This window comes from Thermobia domestica, chromosome 8 (assembly GCF_964235325.1).
Source record: "Thermobia domestica chromosome 8, izTheDome1.hap1.1, whole genome shotgun sequence".
Lineage (NCBI taxonomy): Eukaryota > Metazoa > Arthropoda > Insecta > Zygentoma > Lepismatidae > Thermobia > Thermobia domestica.
In genome coordinates, this window is record NC_137461.1 from 105,415,096 (window position 1) to 105,436,044 (window position 20,949).

The window sequence follows — 20,949 nt, forward strand, 5'->3', positions numbered from 1 at the left end:
TCTGTTGGGGAATTTTTTGTAAATTTTCACCTTCCATTTCCCTCCCGTTGGTAACACTGCAATGTAACTTACACCAAAAAAATAGCCGTATCCCTTTTCTAGAGAGAAAAAAAAAAAAGGCATTAACCATATCAGTTGGGTAAACAGTTTTTGAGCAATAAGTCACTAACTGAAAATGTAGGAAAACGCCAAAAATGACCTGGGCCCGAAAGGGTTAATACTAGGATGTACACAGGACGATGTATCATGACACACTGATTTACGAAAATCAGCGCTCCTTGTGCCTGTGCGTGTAGCCCAGCACTGACATTTGTTGGCGTTTTACAGAACTAGTCTCGAAACGTTTTGGTGCCACCTCGTATGTGAAAGTTGCAACACCAAGAAAGGTACCTATGAGTGAAATTAAATTTATGCCACTGATTCATTAAATGACTGTATAAAAATTATTACGATTTCAGAACTCAACACCTTAATCTTGATAAATAAATGTGGTGTGAAATCTTCGTGTGCTGCAATCAACACCTGTCGTTCGGCCGCTGTGATGTTTGACAATGCACACTGTCAGATTTTGCTCTTCACGATTGCGTCTAACGCATGTGTAGCCGTCATTGTCGGACGGGTTGAAAGAAGACACGTCCGATACCGGGACTAACGGTGTTCACGAGCACATTATATCCTGTAAGAGTTATGATTGTTGTTCAATGAAAGTCAATGCTGAGACATGCGTGACTCATTTCCAAGTTCAGACCCGTTACCGTTCTTTTGCCTCGAGCTAATACGTGTCTGATACTGTCTGTGACAACCATGCAGACAAGATATTTGTCATCCCCTGATGTGGTGACATTGTGTAGTCTGCTGCCTGATTTATATCTTATGTCCATTGCCGCTGTTGTGACTGCGGCAGTCCTGTATGCAGAACATTTTCATAGTACGAGAAGGCATCTTCTCGTAGATTGACTACAATCGAGTTATCTATTTATCCTGATGTTTAATGACACTTCTTTCCATCCCCATTACTCGGGTTCTGCGTAAACCGCCCTTCCGGAGTATTATTGGACGGCACCAAACCGAAAACTCTATTGGCCCCATATATGCACTTCGTACATCATACTTTGCCATGGTATTACAATATCCAGAAACAGCAGGTTATCCATATATATATATAATGACTGTGAAATTTACTGCAATAATAGAAGTACTGAGAAAGAATATTTGTAATAAAATGAATTCCGTCGATTGTATTTTTTACTACTAAATTATTTATAGATAAGATATAATCCGCATAATATAAAGTAATAATTGAATTTGTAAAATATTTGGCTTCTAAATGAATTATACCCATTAACACTTGCTTTTATTTTTTCAATTTCAGCCTCATAAGAGAGTTCTTGACGATTCATCTATTAAAAAGAGCAAGAAAAGCAGTAAGTACATTATATTGATTTAGTTACAATTCTGGTGTTTTCAGTGACTAACAGTAGTTAGTGAGAATTCGGTTACTTTTAGTTTTTACATTGTGCAGTTTGGGTAGTTAATAAAATAGGTTTACTGTGAAAGTAAAATACGTTCATTTTATCAATCTGGTAACAGTTCAACAACTTCTGACTTTTGCGAATGAGGAACTGAAATCTTATCAGTGAAATGCCCTAAATGTACTTCGGGATTCAACAAAGTAATCGATTAGTGTAAAGTTTTATGCTAAGTTGTGAGGAATGTTATATTGAGTTTCGAAGATCACATAGGGTTTAAAGTAGCTAAATAACGAAAATGAAATCAAGTTCTGTTTTCAGCACTGGCTACGTTGAGTGAGTTTTTCGTCATTTATGTCTACAAAAATCGAAATGTTTTAAACGAGCGGCAGCAGTTTTTTTTTTTTTTTTTTCTGCGGACAGAATAATATTGTATATTGATAGAAGACGACGACAGAAAGGAAGAGAAAGAGGGAATGAACTTTTCTAGATTTTATCTCTACGATTACGAAATACTCAGTCTAAAATTTATGTTTGTTTAGTGTTATCTGTGTATTTGTCTGTTTTTTTTTTTTTTCAACAACCGTGTAATTATCCTTTATTTTAATCTAATGTAAATATTACTTTGTCATCACATAGAACATACATGTTTTGCACAATGGGAGTAGATACCTAGATATTTGTTGAGTTTCAATATCTGGCACTAAAACTCCCAAAATTAATAGCCTTCTGATGACTGTAATTTTACAAGAACATTGTTACGGACAGATACGGGGCTTACACTGTTATATTAATTTAAAATCTATTCCCCTAATCCCTTCTCTGTCTACCTAATTTGTAAGATCCCAATGCCATTTCGACAGGTGCATTTTCGTTTACAAGCAATCTTCCATCCAAGATGAAATTGAAGCTAAAAGGTGGCGCAGCGGTTGATCCGGATTCAGGAATGGAAGATGATGCTCACGTGCTCGAAAATAGTGGTGTAATTTATAATGTGGTGCTTAATTTGTGTGATCTCCAAAAGGGAAAAAATTCCTATTACAAACTTCAAATCCTCGAAGGTGATCGTGCTAAACAGTAAGTATTAAAGTATTGTTTTATGATTTGCCACTATATTGGTTAATAGTAATACTGGTAATGAGTGTGTTAGTATTGTTTGCCATTAGTATTTTAACATGTTTTTCAAAATAATGTAAAAGTAGTAACATAAAATATAATGCAAATTGTTATTTTTTTGTGTATGTATTAATGATTTTTAGCAATAAAGTGTTCTTTATAAGGAGTAGGTTATTACGGGGTCAAATTTTGATTAAGTTCATAGTTTTTTCTTAATTTGAAAATTAAAGTACTTGGGATTAATTATTAATGCCGATTAATGCTGTTCACTAAACTTCACACTATTCCTGAATTATAAATAGTGAATGAACAAATTGCATCACACAGGTAACAATATTTACTCTCTTTAATATGTCAGCTTTGTAAGGAGTGTATCGAAAAGTAGTTAGCAACATTGCATATGTCAGGAAAGTCAGAAAAAAGATAAAAAGTGAAGCAAACCCACATTTTTATTAATAGAGAACCTCTATGTATCTACATGACAAAGAAAATACAACTTACATGTCCCGTCGTACATATGAACGTAGTTTGTGTTTAATTCCAGCCATTAACCGTTGCACAGTCTCGACGGTGCATTTCCTCGATGCTGCAGCCCAGTTTCTCTTGAAGTCCGCCATGTTGCGCACTGGTTTATCATTCTTTCGGAAGTTGCGTTTGACAATTGCCCAATATCTTTCGATTGGACGGAGTTGTGGGCAGTTTGGTGGATTCATGTGTTTCCCTACAAACTCGATGTTCTGTTCATTGAGCCAACATACTGTCGTCTTAGCATAGTGTGCTGTTGCTAAGTCGGGCCAAAACAAGGGGATATTGCATGCCTTTTATACAATGGCAGCAGTCTTTTTTGTAGACATTCCTTTCGGTACACTTCTGCGTTTATGGTGGATTCTGCATAAAAAAATACCGGAGCGCAAACCACAGGAGTAGATTGCCTGCCATACCAGTACTTTCTTCCCAAATTTTTCCACGTCAACTTACCTCTGTGCAGCACATACATCCCCAGCATTGCGTGCAGTATAATATTGGGGTCCCGGAAGTGTTTTTGAGTCCTCTTTTACGTACGTTTCATCGTCCCTCAACATACATCGCTCTGGTGACTTTGCGATGTTGTCATACAGCTTGCGGGCTCTTGTTTGTGCCGTTTGTCTCTGCTTTGGTGTTTGTTTCTCACGTTTTTGCTTCTTATAGGTCTTCAAATTATGTCTGGCCTTGATACGCTGAATCATTCTTATGGACGTTCTCGCTTTGGTAGCCAAATCCCGCACAGACATTGATGGATTTTGGTGTATCAACCGCACAACTTCACGGTCGAGTCAGGGTTTCTGGGGCCCTTTTTTCGCCCGGATCTCGGCATATCTTCAAAGCTGTAATGTTCACCGAATTTCTCAATGACCAATTTCACAGTTATATGATGAACCCTACACTTTTTTCCTATCTGATTGTATGTTATGCCTTTGACGGTGCACCAATTGTGCAGGATTTCCCACTTCACTTCCCGTTTCATACGCGACATTTCCCATTCAACTCGGAACACAGCAACAAACACGCAGCTATCCGTTTACAAGACTTCAACTGTCCAGGTGCTTCCAGGTTTTGCTGTCTATGCAGCCTTGCAAGTGCACACCAACACCCCCAATGTTGCTAACTACTTTTCGATACACTAATTAGAAGTAGGCTTTTCAATACTTATAAATTGTTCTTAAATAAAACAAGAATTCTTTACTAGATGTTTTATCTAATGCAGAAGTTTTTATTCTCAGCAATTTCATCGCCGTGAAACTGTGTCCACAGATTTCTGGTTATAACCAATACTTATATCTAACTGTAATCTTATTTAATAACATTTTGTAAAAACTAGGTGAATTTCCTTCGAATTTTTTAAATTTGCGTTATTTACGAAAAGGCTTTTAAAGAAAGTGGAGCAAAGGAAGAGCCTTAAGGACTTCCTGAGCGTGGAATTTTTCAGTTCATCCAAATACTTATTGTTTAATAATGATGTGTATCAAAATAGGAGAAATAAATATGATACCTTATAGTCAGCTTTGAAAGTGAATTCCCTCAGATAATTTTCCGTTCCAAGTAATGCTACTCCAATTTTTTATTTATTGTTCCCTGTAAATCAAGAAAAAGTGTTACTAGAAGTTCACGCTTATCGGTTAGTCCGTTCTTCAGAGATTATTGATGGAAGTACTGAAGGCTGAATCTTTCCCATGGAGTGAAGTGTTCCAGAAAGTAACATTGAGAAAATTGTGATTCGAAAAATATTTATTGTGTACATCGTTATTCTTATATGTATTTTTGAAATGCTCTTTCAGGCACCTAAAGCAGTAGTTCCCAACCTTGTTTACCTGGCGCCCTTCTTCATGAACCCTTCATACTTCACGCCTTCCCCCTTCTTGCCGTTCGTTGGTCTGACTCCTTTCCGATTGCAATTTCAGAGACAGCATTTATTTCTAAAATCTTCAATAATAATATCCTTATCTCAGTGCCACGAAAAACTCGTTACTAAACACACACTACAGTGTATGGTATCTAATCACTCCAAATCTTTACTAATATTGATATTAATAGTAGTCAACAATTTATATTTCTAGGAAAACTTCTACATACCATCGTAGTGCAGTAATATTTTCACCAGCTTTATTTTTAATGGAACTACATTTCTTACTTAATAGTTATTTTGTGATTGTACGGTATCTAATTTAACGCCTCTCTGTTACAACATTTGTAATATTGGTAATTATGCATGTAGTTCATTTACGTCAATAGTTTGCACCCTCTTGCTTGCTCTTTCCCTCTCCGGTTGGGAACCACTGATCTAAAGATACATAACTACAATATAATAACACAAAAATATCTAAATAATGGGTGAATAAAGACTCGAATCCCGTTAAGCAGAAGATCAGGGTTTAAATCCCCATCAATTTGTATTTAGCTTGTGATAGGATAATTAAACAAAACTTTTTTCATTCTGCATTTATTTATTTTTTAAGGTACTGGCTGTTCAGATCGTGGGGCCGCATTGGTACTACAATAGGAGACAACAAGCTTGAGCGGATGGAGGACAAGCATGATGCAATAAAGATGTTCGAGTCATTGTATGAGGAAAAGACTGGAAACGCTTGGTGTAATCGGAAGAATTTCGTAAAAGTACCTGGTTGCTATTTTCCTATGGATATTGATTATGGACAGGTATTTTTTTCTAATTCGATTTAAACAACAGAAATGGTTACTTCTTCAAATCAAACGCATATTGTTTTGATTATATAATGTGTTCGATTGATAGGAGATTTACATCATATTGCAACACCGAGATTGCATGAGATAAGACCTTTTGCGCAAAGTGAAATTCGAACCACTACTAGTGTTTGTATATCAATACCAAAGCAAATACTCTTACAGGGAATAGAATCCGAGACACTGCACACAGAAAAAAAAAAAAAAATGGCAATAAAGCGAGTGCATATATGCAACTGAATAAAGCATATGACAGACATTGTTCATTACCGAATAAGAATTCTTATGTCTAGTTTTTCGTAAAAATATTTATTACATGCCCTCTTTCGTTTTGTGTGATGCTGTTTTAATTTGATAGTTGTACATCTATGACTTTTATATTTCATTTATATGTATATATAAATTAATATATAGGTATCAAAAATAAAAAAATAAAAATCGTGCCGCTGGGACGAAAAGTGAAATTCAAACGGCAGGTGTCAGCAACCATGTCTGAATGACGTAAGATGTTGACATTACTGTCAGCTGTTAGTCAGTGCAGAGTTCTGAGGCGTGTCGCTTTTGTCAAAAGCAGTTCTGTAGGAACCGCAGCCCTGAAGTGAACATACTAGTATCTACGGATGTTTACTTTATGAGTACAAATTGGGCAGCAATGCTGCAGAAGCTGCTCGAAAGATATATTTTGCGTTTAGAGAGGTCAGTAAGTGAGCTCACAGCGCAAAAATGATTCAGTTGATATATATTGGGAAATTAGAGCCTCCAGGATAAGCCTTGAGCTAGACGTTCACTCACTCACAACGAAACCCTGCTGAAGGAGAACGTCGAGCGTGATCCACGTCAAACATGGAAGGAATTTGCACAAGAATTGCATTGCGAATATTGGAGGAAACCATTCGATTGCATCTGTGCAACATTGGGAAGACTTGGAAGCTCAGTATATGGGTTCCTCAGGTTTTGAACTAGGAAGCCAAACTCCAGGCGATCACCATTTGCTGTTCATTGCTGTCACGCCACAATATTAGATATTGATAGATGACGAAAAATGGGAGGTATACAGTCATTGGTCGTACCCTGGTTCTGTGGCATTTGCCCCCCAAACAAAACATTCGTCAATAGAAAGTACTACTCTGTGGTTGATGGACCAGCGCTGATATTGTGTACTGTGAATTGCTAGAAAGTGTCAAAAACCATCTCAGCCGTGGTGTACTCGTTCCAGTTGCAAAGAGTTGCAGCTGCAGTGCGTCATAAGCAGCCGGCAATAGTCAACAGGAAAAGGATGAGCCTTCTTCGAGACAATGCCAGACCTTGCACGGTGAAAGTGAGCAAGGAGCTGATCAACACACTTGGTTGGGAAGTTGTATCCCATCCTTCTAACTCCCGTATATCGTTCCATCCGATTATCACCTGTTTTTGGCCGTGGATAACCATTTACGTGAGCAACAATTCCGAAACCGACATGATATCACGCAGCCCATAGGATAATTTTTGGTTCTAGGGACAAGAACCTTTACAAAATCGGGATTTATAAGCTAACATCTCGTTGGGAGCATGTAATTGAAGCTGAAGGAGATTTATTTTGCTGAATAAAATGCATTTGCACGAAATTACTAGGTCGTTATTTCTCATTGACAAATACGGCATGAACTTTCCTAGATACCTATATATAGATACCTGTATTTAGCGCCATACTATATATATAGTATGGCGCTAAATTCGTTGTACAAAAGCAGAGGAATGATTCCTAAGAGTAAAACAAACAAAAAAGTTCCAATAAACACAGGGCGAAAACCGCGTCGTTTACGCGTTATAGGCTGCCGAAAGCGTGGGAAAACAAACTTGAAAAGTTAAATATTGCACAAACTACTGAACATAGACGTGATGCGGCATGATATCGTCAAAGGATCCTAACCTGCTCTATCTAAATTTTCAGTTTTCAAATTTATACAATAGCGGCGCAAGGGATTTCGCAAAGGACGTTAGGGATTCCCGGACATTTTATGACGTAAATTGAGTGGACAAGAGCACGTAAAGGACGTCCCATTGCCTTGAAATAATACTACGTGGCAGGGCAGTACTCATACACGCAGATTAAAAAATGGCGAATGAGGTAAATATCACTGTGCGTGGTTGCATACCTCCTCAAAAAGTACTAGTAAAGACGTTATACAAGAATTCACTGGAAAGTCATGTCGCTACAATGTAAAAATACGTACAACACAAGCCAATAGGTAACAAAATAAAGAAATTCCGATTGCTGATCTGGTTGTGCTGGTCTGATTTATGTAGTTCGGATTCCATGTTAATCAGTAGGTCCCATCTCATATAGCCTCGCTGCTGAAAGGGACGTTAAACTCAAAATCAACTCCACTCGAAAAATTCATTTCAAAGGCATAGTCGTTTTCTCAATCCAACTTATCCCAAGTGCTCACTATACTCAAGAATTCATTTCAGATTAAACAGCAGTTTTCTTGCGATTATATAACTGAAACATTGAAAATCCTGTTCTCCACTTCTAATTAGTTTATATGCCGGAATTTCATGTTTCTTACATGAAGAGCTCCTGAGAAGATCTATAGCTGACATACATTTTAAGTTCCATCTCACCTTAGGATACTCATTTTGTTGAAAGTAACATACATTGATAAAAACAGCCAAGTGCCAACTGTTTTTAAAAATTCATTTCAAACGGTCCAGTCGTTTCCCGTGACGATGAGACAGACAGCGTCGATTACATTTTTATACAGTGAGTCCGTAAAGTTGCGCAATCCAAAGTTAGATTCCGTATATGTTTTGAACCAAGAACGGTAAAAACCTGAGATTTGAAACAAATGTAAGCGTGTTCTATGTAGATATTTTCGAGATTATGACTGAAGTTGGAATTTGTAACATTTTCATGTAGTAACGAAAGAAAGTACCGACAGTGTAAAATAAAACATGTACAAAATGAAAAACTCAACAATGAGTTGCAGAAAACTGATTTCTTGCCGGTGAATCTGTGGCTATGTGCAATTATGCATCAACGTTTGTCCATCGGTGAAAAAATGTGACAAAGTTGATGCAGTGTTGCCATGTATAAAGTTTTATAATGCAAGTCCGTAAAATGGGTGTTTTTTGACAGAAACGCGGCCCCTGCAAACACTGTTGTAAAATTACTGCAACAGATGTGTTTTACGTTAATTAATGATAAGTAATGAGAATTTGCACATAATTTATAACCTGAGTTTTTATGCAAAAAATTGTGATAAAACAATTACTCACCTGAAGCTGGCAACCCTGGAATCCTCATAGAAAAAGAAGGACGTTCTACAGTAAATGTTAGGAGAATTTTTTAGTGATCATATCATCTCCTAAAATTGTTTCTCTCCCGTTCGCCGAATCGGGTTACCTGAAAACTGTGGTGTACAAGTATAACCACGAGAATAACAATCCAAAATCGGTCATGCTCTCGAAAATATCTACATAGAACACTTTTACGTTTGTTTCAAGTCTCAGGTTTCTATCGTTCTTGGTTCAAAAGATATAAGCAATCAAACTTCGGGTTGCCCAACTTTACTAACACAATGTATATTGGGAAAAATCTTACAGAAATTACGCACCTCCTGGCCCCGAGAAGTCAACTTTTGAAAACGCCTGTGCATGTGTCCATTTATTTTTTAGTAAGAAGTTTATATACCCCTAACATGAAGGGTTTGTAAAATATTTTTAAAACCCTTCCTCTTTAGGATACGCATTTTAATGGAAGTGACATGATAAAATACGATTTCGAACCAAGTGCTATGTTCAAATTCATTCATATCTTTTTATGAAGACAGAGACAACGTTGATTATATTTTTATATATTGAGAGAATCACAGAAATTATTCTTTCCCTTTCATGCAAACGGAATTTTCGTAAACGCTGAGGTCCATTTATTTTTTATTTATTTATTTATTTTTTTTTTAATCTTATATTTCGAGTTTAATCTCCATATATTAAGGAGCTTATAAAAGTCATTATTTTTAGTATAAATTTTTACAGGATACGGATTTTAATCAAAGTAACATGATAAAAGTCCAGTTCGAGGGAGGTGTTAACTATGTTCATAAAATCATTTCAAACGATTCAGCCAATTTTCCATGAAGATTTAATAAATACCGTCAATTTAATTCATGTGTATTGTAATTATCAAGATTTTTTTTCTTTCTGTGTAATCTGTAATGATAATTTTTCAGTTTAACAGTATAGTTTAGTATAATTCTCTTATCAACAGGATGAACCAGATATGAAAATAAAGAAATCCACAGTCGAATCTAAACTGCCTAAGCCTGTTCAGGATTTGGTGACCTTGATTTTTGATGTAGATGCTATGAAGAAAGTAATGTTGGAGTTTGAGGTTCGTATAAATAGGAATGATTAGTTGATCTTAATGGCATTTGTTTCTTTATTTTTGAACTATTCTCTAGTAGTTTTTAAGTTCTTATCTGTATCATAGAAAAATAGGTTGCGTGATCCAAAATAAGTTAGGAGCTAGAGGCTTAGGTTCTCTGGTTTTGTTGTTATACGTAAATGATCTTTCCATTTACTTAATCCAGTGTCAACTGTGTTTCATGCGTCTTGTGTATTAATAAATGGTAAAAGTGCGAATTAATTAAATGAAAATATGATTTTAATTCATAATCAGCTAGAGAATTGACTGGTATGTAACAATTAAAAGTGAATACCACTAAATCAGTGTATTCCTCAGGTCATGAGATCTTGTTCTGGTAAGATATTTAGTAAAAAATCTTGGATGATTGAGAAGTTAAATTATTTGGCATGCGGGCAGATACAGATCTTGATTCAGTATGGAATTGTTTTTTTAGGGTACTTCTAGTCTAAGTCCGAATTTAAAACTGAGGAAAATAATTACGCATAATGGGAGGGAATTCTCAGAGACGATCATGTAAACCATTTTTAATCAAATTAATGTATTTATCAAATCCTATAGCTAATGTAGAACACAAATGCAGAATTATTACATACGTGCTTACTATACAAGGTAACATGTGAATATCCGTATACATTTCATTTACATTAGCTTTACAACAAACGTTTTAATTATTCGTGGAAATCAAGTTATTTAACTACTTAACCAATACACCTAAAACTAATAAATAAGGTCTGTTTTGAGAAGAGTTAAAAAATCTTATTTACATTTTTCTACAATGTTTAGGAGTATTTAAATAATAAGATATTGAATTGAACTTTATCTAAAAATATTCTGTATTTAACGATTCCGATGCATTTCGTCATTGTCAGTTATGTCACTAAGGATGATAAATAAACAAGTAAAATATACAATACAGAGAATCCTGATCTTATTATGTGTATACGTAAATTAGCGATGAAAGTCCAGTAGTTGAGAATCTGTCGGACAGATGCGATACCGAGCTTCGATCCTTAGATCAGCTCAGCGATCAGTTTTCAGTTACTTTCAATATTAGTCCAAATATATTTGTTTTTATAAAATGAAGTAATTCAAAAATAACGTAAATAAAAGGCTAATAGTCACCGCAAGAAACAAACCACATTACTAGGAAGTACTTTCGAAGAACATTGTCTTCTCTTCAGCCTAGGCACTTCGAAAAGGATTTAAACCATAGGAAAGAAATTATGGATAGGTAAAAATGCTTAAAAAGAAGTTTAAAAATATGCGTAACAAAAATCTTGTCACTAGAAATAGACATATGTTAATAGTAATTCACTTGTCACTGTTCACTGTTGTTTACTGTTTTTTCTTTTTCATTACCTTTCAGACGGCGGAAATGAGTAGTAAAAACACTGCTCCAAAAGTATTTATATCACCTTTATCTGAATTGAGTGCCGGTTTCTCGTTATAAATGTCATTTTCTTTATCCTTTGATCTAATAACTGTTTGTAATAGTTGCTTTCGTATTTTTGGGATTTTTTCACCAAATGTAATTTTATCTGTAAGAATTTTGGAATTAATCCCTGGTAGAAGCATAACTGCAAAAATTGCAAGTCTAAGGTGCTATTTTGTAATTTTAGTCTATCCTTTCCGAATTTTTGCATTTCCACCAGCATCATAGGATTTAATTATTACTGTATTGCGAGTGGTGATAATAATTAGAAAAACGTAAAGTAAAAAGCTAATAGTCACCGCAAGAAACAACTCACATCACTAGGAAGTACTTTCGAAGAACATCGTCTTCATCTTCAGCCTAGACACTCTTCAAAAAGAATTTAAACCATAGGAAGGAAAAGGATTTAAACCATTTTTGAAGTTATGCTTCTATCAGGAATTAATTCCAAAATTCTTACAGATAAAATTACTACATTTGAAATAGAAATTTGGTGAAGGAATCCAAAAAATACGAAAGCAACTATTACAAACAGTTATTAGATCAAAGCATAAAGAAACTGACATTTATAAGGAGAAACCGGCACTCAATTCAGATAAAGGTGACATAACTGCCATTGGAACAGTGTTTTTACTATTCATTTCCACCGTCTGAAAGGTAATGAAAAAGGAAAAACAGTAAACAACAGTGAACAGTGACAAGTAAATTACTATTAACATATGTCTATATCTAGAGAAGATTTTTGTTTCGCATATTTTTAAAATTCTTTTTAAGCATTTTTACCTATCCTTAATTTCTTTCCTATGGCTTAAATCCTTTTCGAAGTGTGCGTAGGCTGAAGAGAAGACGATGTTCTTCGAAAGTACTTCCTAGTGATGTTTGTTTCTTGTGGTGACTATTAGCCTTTTACTTACGTTATTTCTAATTATTATTACCGTTCGCAATACAGTGATAAGAAGTAATTCAAAGTTTATACTTGTTCGAAGCAGAGAAATCCTTCCCAGAATATACACAGAATAATGAATTGCTTTTATAAAATAATTCCCAAAAGCTATTTGGTTAGTTAAATCTTAGAAATATGTAAACACACAATATTGATCATGCTACAAATAGCTCAGAGATAGAGCACCAGTTCAAATGAAAGACCAGCGTTCGATTTTTCACCACCTTTGGCGTGGGAGATCCGGGTTCGATTCCCGGTGCGAACTCATGTTCGGATTCCAAGTTAATCAGTAGGTCCACGTCTCATATAACCTCGCTGCCGAAAGGGTCTCTAAACTGAACCAAATCGATTTTAAACTGAATCAAATTGATTTTTCGCCAGTTCAGTTATTACTTTTTTCAGTGTGTTTTTCCCAGCAAAATTGCATGTGTTCTTTCTACTTCTCTTACAGCTTGATCTCCAGAAGATGCCACTTGGTAAAATAAGCAAGAGACAAATTCAACAAGCGTACAACATTTTGACAGAACTCCAAGAAATAATCAAGTCCGGTGGAAGTGAAGTTAAGTTCCTGGATGCCTCTAATCGCTTTTATACGTTAATACCTCATGATTTTGGCATTAAGACACCACCTATCTTGAACAATGAGGAAATAATTAAGGTAATACACTTAATTGTACTTCAAATAATACATGTGTAAATAATAGTACTGTGACACTAAATTATCTTGATTGTAGACACAGTTTTAGTGTAATTTACTGTGATATCATTTTTTGTTCAGTTTTGTTTAGTCCTGACCATTGAAAACATGCTGTGTAAATATTAATCGTAATAATATCGTAATAAACTACTATATCGTAATAATAAATGGAATTATAATTTTGTTCTATTGAGTGCGTTCAAAATATACGCTAGACATGCATCCATCGCTCTGACAAAGCTTGGTTTCCGTGACGATAGGAGGCAAGAAGAGCAGAGAGCCTCACTGGTGCTCGCTGAGCAGAGAAGTTTTCAGTAGCTCAATGGAATAGATACTCAGTAATGTCCTGGCAGGTTTTTTTGGAATCGACAAATAATACCGTCTATAGGGTATCAGGTTAACATCACCTTTAAGGGTTATTGTGGACTGCACAGTTTGTTTGAGTGTTATGCATCTCTCCCTCTCTTATAACTAAGGTTCGGATTTTTTTATATTTGCATGTTTTTATTCTAGCATGGTATCGGTATACTGTCTTAATATGTATCCTTCGCAGCTAGTTTAGAACTGAGATGAAGTTGTTGTAATATGTATAATGCATATTTGGGATATTAGTGCATATTTCTACCGTCACTGCATATAAATGCACAAGTCATAGAATTAATACGTTTGCCAATTTTTGAGCAAAGGGGAAAAAATGTCCTGAAAGAAAGACATTCGAATTCATAGGTACTCAGTGGCCTAATATAGGAGCTTAAAACAGTTTTTATTATTATTATTATTATTATTATTATTATTATTATTATTATTATTATTATTATTAATTCAGGGGCGGGGGTGACAACCCTGGTAAACTGGGAAAAGTCAGGGAATTTCGATTTGCTGAAAATGAGACTTTAAAACATTTGAAATGAAATTTTTAAGATGGTTTCAGATGTGGTTCAGTACCTGTTTTTTAATTAGCAACTTCAGACTTTGAAATTTATGTATGTTTTCCACTAGCGATGTATAGCAAACTTAGGTTATGTAGTTGTGCTCATTGTCTGAGGTTTTCGCTTGTGCAGTGGAATGTCATGTTGGTGTATCACCCACAAAATGCTTTTTCGTTACCATTAGTTTCAATTTTCTCGGAGTTCCCTGTTCTGCATTAAGTGTGTGTAGCCTATAACACAAATGAAAGAATTTGGGAATACTGTTACGTACTCATATTGAAGCTTCTGAGATTTCATTGTAACGCATTTTAATTCGCAAAGTAGTTTGTTTTGGAAGTTTTCATGAATTTACGAAAATAGCTGATCAAGTTGCATATCAGCGTATGCATTGGGTCAATATTCAGTGGATAGCCGGACTAATTTAATCGGACTCTTGATCTTTAACTATGAGATATGTCTATAGATACCAAAATTTTCCAATATTTATTGTTGTACGTTTACAGGTACATATTTTATCATTTCCATCAATAATTATACTTTGTAGTGATTTAATTGTGATGCCTCTTAGTTTCCTTAGATTCCTCTTAATAAAGTTTTTTTTTTTTTTTTTAAATATTGTTTATTCTTATTTTAAAATTATTCTGATATTAAAAATGATACAACAATTTACGAACAATGTTTGTTACATGAAGTTCAAATAAAGTTTCAACCTCTCTTTCTGTAATCATCGTTGAGCCAAATATTTGTATGTTTTTTTCACTGCCAATACGAAATGTTCAAAGTTTTAAAGTTAAGATTTTTCGAACAGGACGTATAAAATTTTTTGTAACTGGAATGCAGTTTTTCAGAGAAGGGCACAAAATCTGTTTTGGAGGTTGGAGGGTTGTGGCATCATGGAGACAGTCCTGCTAGCACCTCTCTCCAAATATACGTAACAAAGACTGATTTTTTAATTTATTTTTTTTTATTTAGCAATTCGCAGTGAAATGAAAGACGTCAGAATTTGCGTTCGTTATCGTGAAATAATAGTTTGTTTCCAGTACACTGTGGAAGTAACGAAGTTTCATGATGTACAATATTTTTATTAATGTTACCATCTTCATACCTCTACTGTAAAAAAAAAAAAAAGTAAATGGGATCTCCATCCTGTTCTCAAGTTGTTCTTCTATGCCTTGCTTTTCTCCAAAATTCTTAGGTTTTGGAACTAGGGAAGCAAACAGGATCCTTCTTACTGATGGTTCATTATTGCATGTTATATCAAATAAAGCAAACTCATCCAAGCGATCGATTATATTTCAGCTTGTGGATTTGAAGTATTCTGTAGGTTGATGCTAATTCAAACTCAAATTCGGTGGCGTAGTTGGTAGAGCGTTTAATTCTGCGCCAAAAGTCCTGCGTTGAAACCATAAGTTTTGTGGCAAATAAACATCGAGTGGACGGATTTTCTCGAGGATCTCCCGTTTCTTTCCTATTTACATTCCTTTTTTTTTCTTTTCTTTCTTATATCATTAACCCAGTATATCGTTTGTAGGACGTTAAACTGATACTTTAGGATGAAGTATAAATGTTAAGCAATTAGTTGTCGTTTGTCAATAACCATAAGGCGTCTTCAGAATTGTGAAACTGCACATTTACAAGTATTGACTTCTTTCATCCGTGTAAATAATATTTCGGGACACGATTTTTTCTTTCACAGGGATAAGCTGTTCTTTGCTCGCTTTCTGGCGTGGGAATTTAGTTTACTTTCGTGATAGTATTAATTGCTGAAAAATTGAATTTTGTAAATACCCAAATATGCGAACCTAATAGTTAATACAAAGTAATAAAGGCATTACTACAGGAATTTCGAAATTAATAAATATCAATCTGAAAATGCGTGTAGATGCTTTATTATCGTGTATTAAGCGGCGCGATCATGTTTCATTTTTTACTGTTTTAGTTCATCATTTTCGTCTCTCACAAACAACAATGCTTAAACGCTTATACTAAACACAAAAACTGGCTCTGCCTCTAAAAGGAAAAGAAGTAGCAAATGCAAGCTGTTTATGTAGTGGATCGAGGTGGGGTACATGGCAGGTATTTATTTACGCTTTCTGACGTTTTAATCGCTTTCAAAGAAACACCCTTAAATTCTATTCTTCCCAATTATTAATGAATTGTCTACAGAAATTGACTAACCCCTCTTTCATTTGTCAACCATATTTGCCTACGATACTACCCTTCTGTTCTCCTACAACTACATTGAAAATCCCATCACTGTTAACATGCATCTCTCTTTTTCCTTCTATAACTACTTCTATTTTCTCATAAGTTTCTTCTTCTTCTATAGTTGTATGCGAAGATGTAGTGGTAATGGTGCGTACGTCTGTATCACCACTAGATAATACTTTTTTCCAATTTAAATTCTTAACATTGTAACTCTTTCATCAACAGATTCTACTTTCATTACCTTCTCTTTTAAGCCCTTACCAAGAATTATTTTCACATCATTATGACCGCTCTTTTCATTACCTGAAAAAAAAAAAACATATATCCTTCGCTCCTATATTCCTATCTAACTTCACAAACGCCTACCAATTGTAGAATGTTTTTGAGATTTTCTAATTTCCTTCGCTGTAACATGTTACGTACGTTCCGTGTCCCTATCCTAAACCATTTGCTTTTGCGTGCCTTTCTTCCTCTAGCAGTATTTCCGTATATTGTACGTATGTTCTCTTCCTGCTGTCAAAAAACTAGAGAAAAATAGTGGTAGTAATTTCCCGTTGTCTTCCACCCCGAAGTCTCGCAGCCGTTTAAAGTAACTTTGGCCACACTTGGGACTAAAGTCCAAGTTCCCATACGAATTACTATGATTTCCGCCAACTTAACTATTGGAAGAACTACTGCCTTCTCCCAAGACACTCTTCATTTGGGTACTCCATTTAGACCAATTAAGTAGGGTTGGCCTTTCTGGTAGTGAACTACCCATCCACAAAGTGAAGTTAAAAGTCGTGACCCTTCAGACGAGCAGCTTCCAGCTTTCTACTCTGAATAGTGATTAGACTACTTATGTCCAAAGTTGTGCACTACCTGGGTACGACTGCGCTATCACGAAACTTAACGTAGCACTTCCTGCTTCCCATAATGGTTAGTGCGCTCCTTGATGCGCATGACCTGGATTAGATTTCCAGTGAGAGAGCGTAGAACAAATTACAGTTGTTTGGAAGCTAACTTAAATTGTAAGTTCGTGTCTTATGTATCTTCGATGCCGAAAATTAACACTGATCATCTTCAACACACAAACAACGAAACTTAAATGGCACCAAGATCGAATACACTGTTCGGAAAAAATTATCGTAATTCAGTGATTAGTTATGTATTTAATACGTTAAGAACGATTTTTGTTAACTTTTACTTTCATGATTCTTGTATTCTTGTTTTCAGCTAAAAATAGACATGCTTGAGAGTTTGTTAGAAATAGAGATCGCCTATAGTATGTTAAAATCCACCGAGCAGGATGATACTGTGAATGAAATTGATGCCCACTATGAAAAACTGAAGACTGATATAGAAGTTTTAGATAAGAATTCAGAAGAATTCGAATTGCTGAAGAAATATGTGAAGAATACTCATGCCAAAACTCACAGTTCCTACGAATTGGAGATTTTAGAGGTAAGTGTGTATCGACTAGGATTTGGAATTATTTATAAATATATTGAATATGAAATTTTGTGGTATTTATGTTCCTATTGGGAAGGTTTAGGAAAGCTGTGGATTATCAGGCGTAGTGTTGTTTTTGCTAGATGTTGTATGCTGTGGTTAATTTGTGAGATTATGTGTTTAACTGTTTGTCACTTACATGTCACAAGACTTATGTTTGAAGAAGTCGTTTTGATGGATTAAAGAGCTGAAAACGCTTACAGATGTTACACATGTTAATTAGTTGAAAGAAGGTAATTGTTTAAGGAGAACGTGGTAATAGATGAGCGTGTAGCTTAACAGCATAAAAGTGGTAACAATATTGCATAATTGTGAATTTTTTTAAACACAAATCATTGAGCTATTTACTTGAATCAAGGCTCTCAGTTCCCAATACTAAACAGCTAGTCATTGGCGACAGAAGCCCATGTTCATTTGTACTTTGATCGTTTATAACTCAAGTACAAATTTTACCCTTCATCCGAGAAATCAGAACTTCTTTCAAATGATTTCGATGTTCACGTACATCTTTTCAGTGACTTTTATTAGCTACTTAAGTGGTAACATGTAAGTAGATTCCTCCTTTCGTGGGGAGGCCTTCCCTTCTTGTAGAACAACTCGATAACTGCTTGGTTTTTAGGCCCTGTTCCTTAGTCATGCATATTCCCAGAACTACACTGTCGATTTGCAGGGGTCTGGAACAAACGTAAATTTTAAACGAGATTTCCATATTCATCTTGACTATTTTGTGCTATCTTGAACTACCCATACCAATTTCAGTAACATTACACTAAATCTATATAACAAGCGGACAGTAATAATATCCACTCCATAACAGTACAATACAATACTAGGTATATTTTAAACATCACTCGCTCCTTTTTATGTGGGGTCAAATCCATTCTACTTAAAACAAGATGTATTCTTTATAGTAGCAGCTCCGGTGAAATGTTACGCATTTTTAGACTTGTGAACTGTGCTGTGTGTAAGTATGGGAAATATAGAAATCCGCTCCGTCCATCCATCTTCTGTATCGACAGATATCGACAAAAGCTGTAAGAGATACCAAGAACCTTTTATGTAAATATAGAATCGGTGTCTGAAGAATAGATTATTCTTCTCTCTTAAGCTTCTTTTCAAAACTAAAATGGTAATTTATTGTCCCAAGAATAGACTTCCTCCTCATTTTTGTTAGGATCACGCAGTGAGACTTACAAGCTTGTGTTGTTAATCTGTCCACCCGTTGTTTTTATTATTATTATTATTATTATTATTATTATTATTATTATTATTATTATTATTATTATTATTATTAAATAGATAGCTAAAGCAATTAAAAGTAGGAATTATATTTGTAGACTTGCGTCATCTATGGCCATGTTAGACTATCACGTGGGAGGGATGACGTCCCTCGGCGATCACACTGGCTGAAGAATTAGGGAGGAGGGAAAAAAGCTATCTGAGACCGTTAAGTGGGATACCATCCTGACATTTACCTGACGTGAAGAAGGAAACTTCACTCAGGATGGCTAGCCTAAAAACTTTTACGTTTTTCAAACTAGTATCCGTACTGGGAATCGATCCGAAACCGCACGCACCAAAGGCAAGAGCGTTAGCGACTACGCTACGCAGGGCCACTTGGAAGAATTACTTCAGCCGAGTTCGTCAATGGAGTCAGTCCATTAATAACTTAACGGTTAACGGCGACTTTAACAGTTGCTATCTATTCCCATACATGTGAGCAGATTTTTCAATTCCGTTTTTTGCAATAGGTAGCTAGAGCGATTAATCTCGACCGAGCGTTAATGGACCCAATCCAGTATCATCTTAACAGATAACGGTGGCTATCCATATCCCATTAATTCGCGTGATCATCTCTACTGCCTTAACCACAGTTATCCTTCTATTTAAACATTTCACACTGATCACCATGAAGAAACTTGATAATAGACAGCTAGAAGTGTTTATGTATATATATTATAAAATATGAATTCCGTATCGTAGGAACTATTTCCACCCTTATCTTTATAGAAAAAGTAGGAGCTGGCGAAATCTGTACACTTCTGTTCATAAAAAATAAACCTAGATTGCCTTCAAGAAATTACATGTATCATCATCATCATCATAGGTATTCTGCCTTTATTGGCAGGTAACTTGCCGCAGCTGAGAAGCTTCCATGCTTCACGGTCCTCCGCTAACTTCTTCGTCTTCGCGTATGATCTTTCTGTTTTTATATCATCCATTAATTGTAGTCTCCTTCGCCCCCTCCCTCTCTTTCCCGACACCATACCCTCTAGGACACACACACACACACACACACACACACATATATATATATATATATATATATATATATATATATATATATATATATATATATATATATATATATATATATATATATATATATATATATATATATATAATTAGTCGGGAGCAGAATCTGGAAAAATCGCCAAGAGACAGTAAAAGCAACCGGTGGTCCTAAATCAAGTCCACTATCCTGATCATTTCTAGACCGCCGGTCGCTTGATACGAGTGAAAGTTCCCGTCGTACATCCCTCTCCCCCTCTACTGAAGCAAAAAAATGAGCGCGTCTAATAAAGGGCCGTTTTCCGAAACTAATCAAGATATTAATGAATTTCTTTTTCCAGTTTTATCTGTAAGATATGCTTTACAATTTTGTCAAGAAGTGTTTATAAGTGAGTTTTAACACTTGTTACCATTACAGCTACAGGTTCTAATACACTCTACTGAAGCCCGCACACACTTGCAATTGTTTACATGTACAAGACTTTAACTCTTTATGCATAGATTCGTGAGTGGTCCATTTGGGCACCAATTTTCCATTCGCAGTTTGCCATCTAAAATATTTGAGTTGGAGGAAGTCAATATTCCAGTCGCTGACGTGCCGCCAAATGTATGTTTGAAGGTGTGCTCGCTTGATGTGGAGCATTAGAGCATCTTTCACTGGTGGAAGATGGTCTGCTTTCTTGTGACCAACCAAATTAGCACAGACAGCAGTGATCGAAGGTTTTCT

At 35.4% G+C, this 20,949-nt stretch overlaps 1 protein-coding gene and 1 non-coding gene across 2 annotated transcripts in view; both read left to right on the forward strand.

Annotated features, from left to right (window-relative positions):
• The window catches only part of Parp1 (Poly-(ADP-ribose) polymerase), an 86,506-nt gene that overhangs the window by 46,476 nt on the left and 19,081 nt on the right, over positions 1–20,949 (forward strand). The window contains exons 11-16 of the mRNA XM_081768818.1: positions 1,373–1,424; positions 2,333–2,546; positions 5,579–5,777; positions 10,072–10,194; positions 13,057–13,263; positions 17,655–17,882. Coding sequence (XP_081624944.1) covers positions 1,373–1,424; positions 2,333–2,546; positions 5,579–5,777; positions 10,072–10,194; positions 13,057–13,263; positions 17,655–17,882 — 1,023 coding nt within the window. The remainder of the gene's footprint in view (positions 1–1,372; positions 1,425–2,332; positions 2,547–5,578; positions 5,778–10,071; positions 10,195–13,056; positions 13,264–17,654; positions 17,883–20,949) is intronic.
• Positions 2,129–2,254, forward strand: LOC145693758 (small Cajal body-specific RNA 8). Its single transcript, XR_014132835.1, has one exon.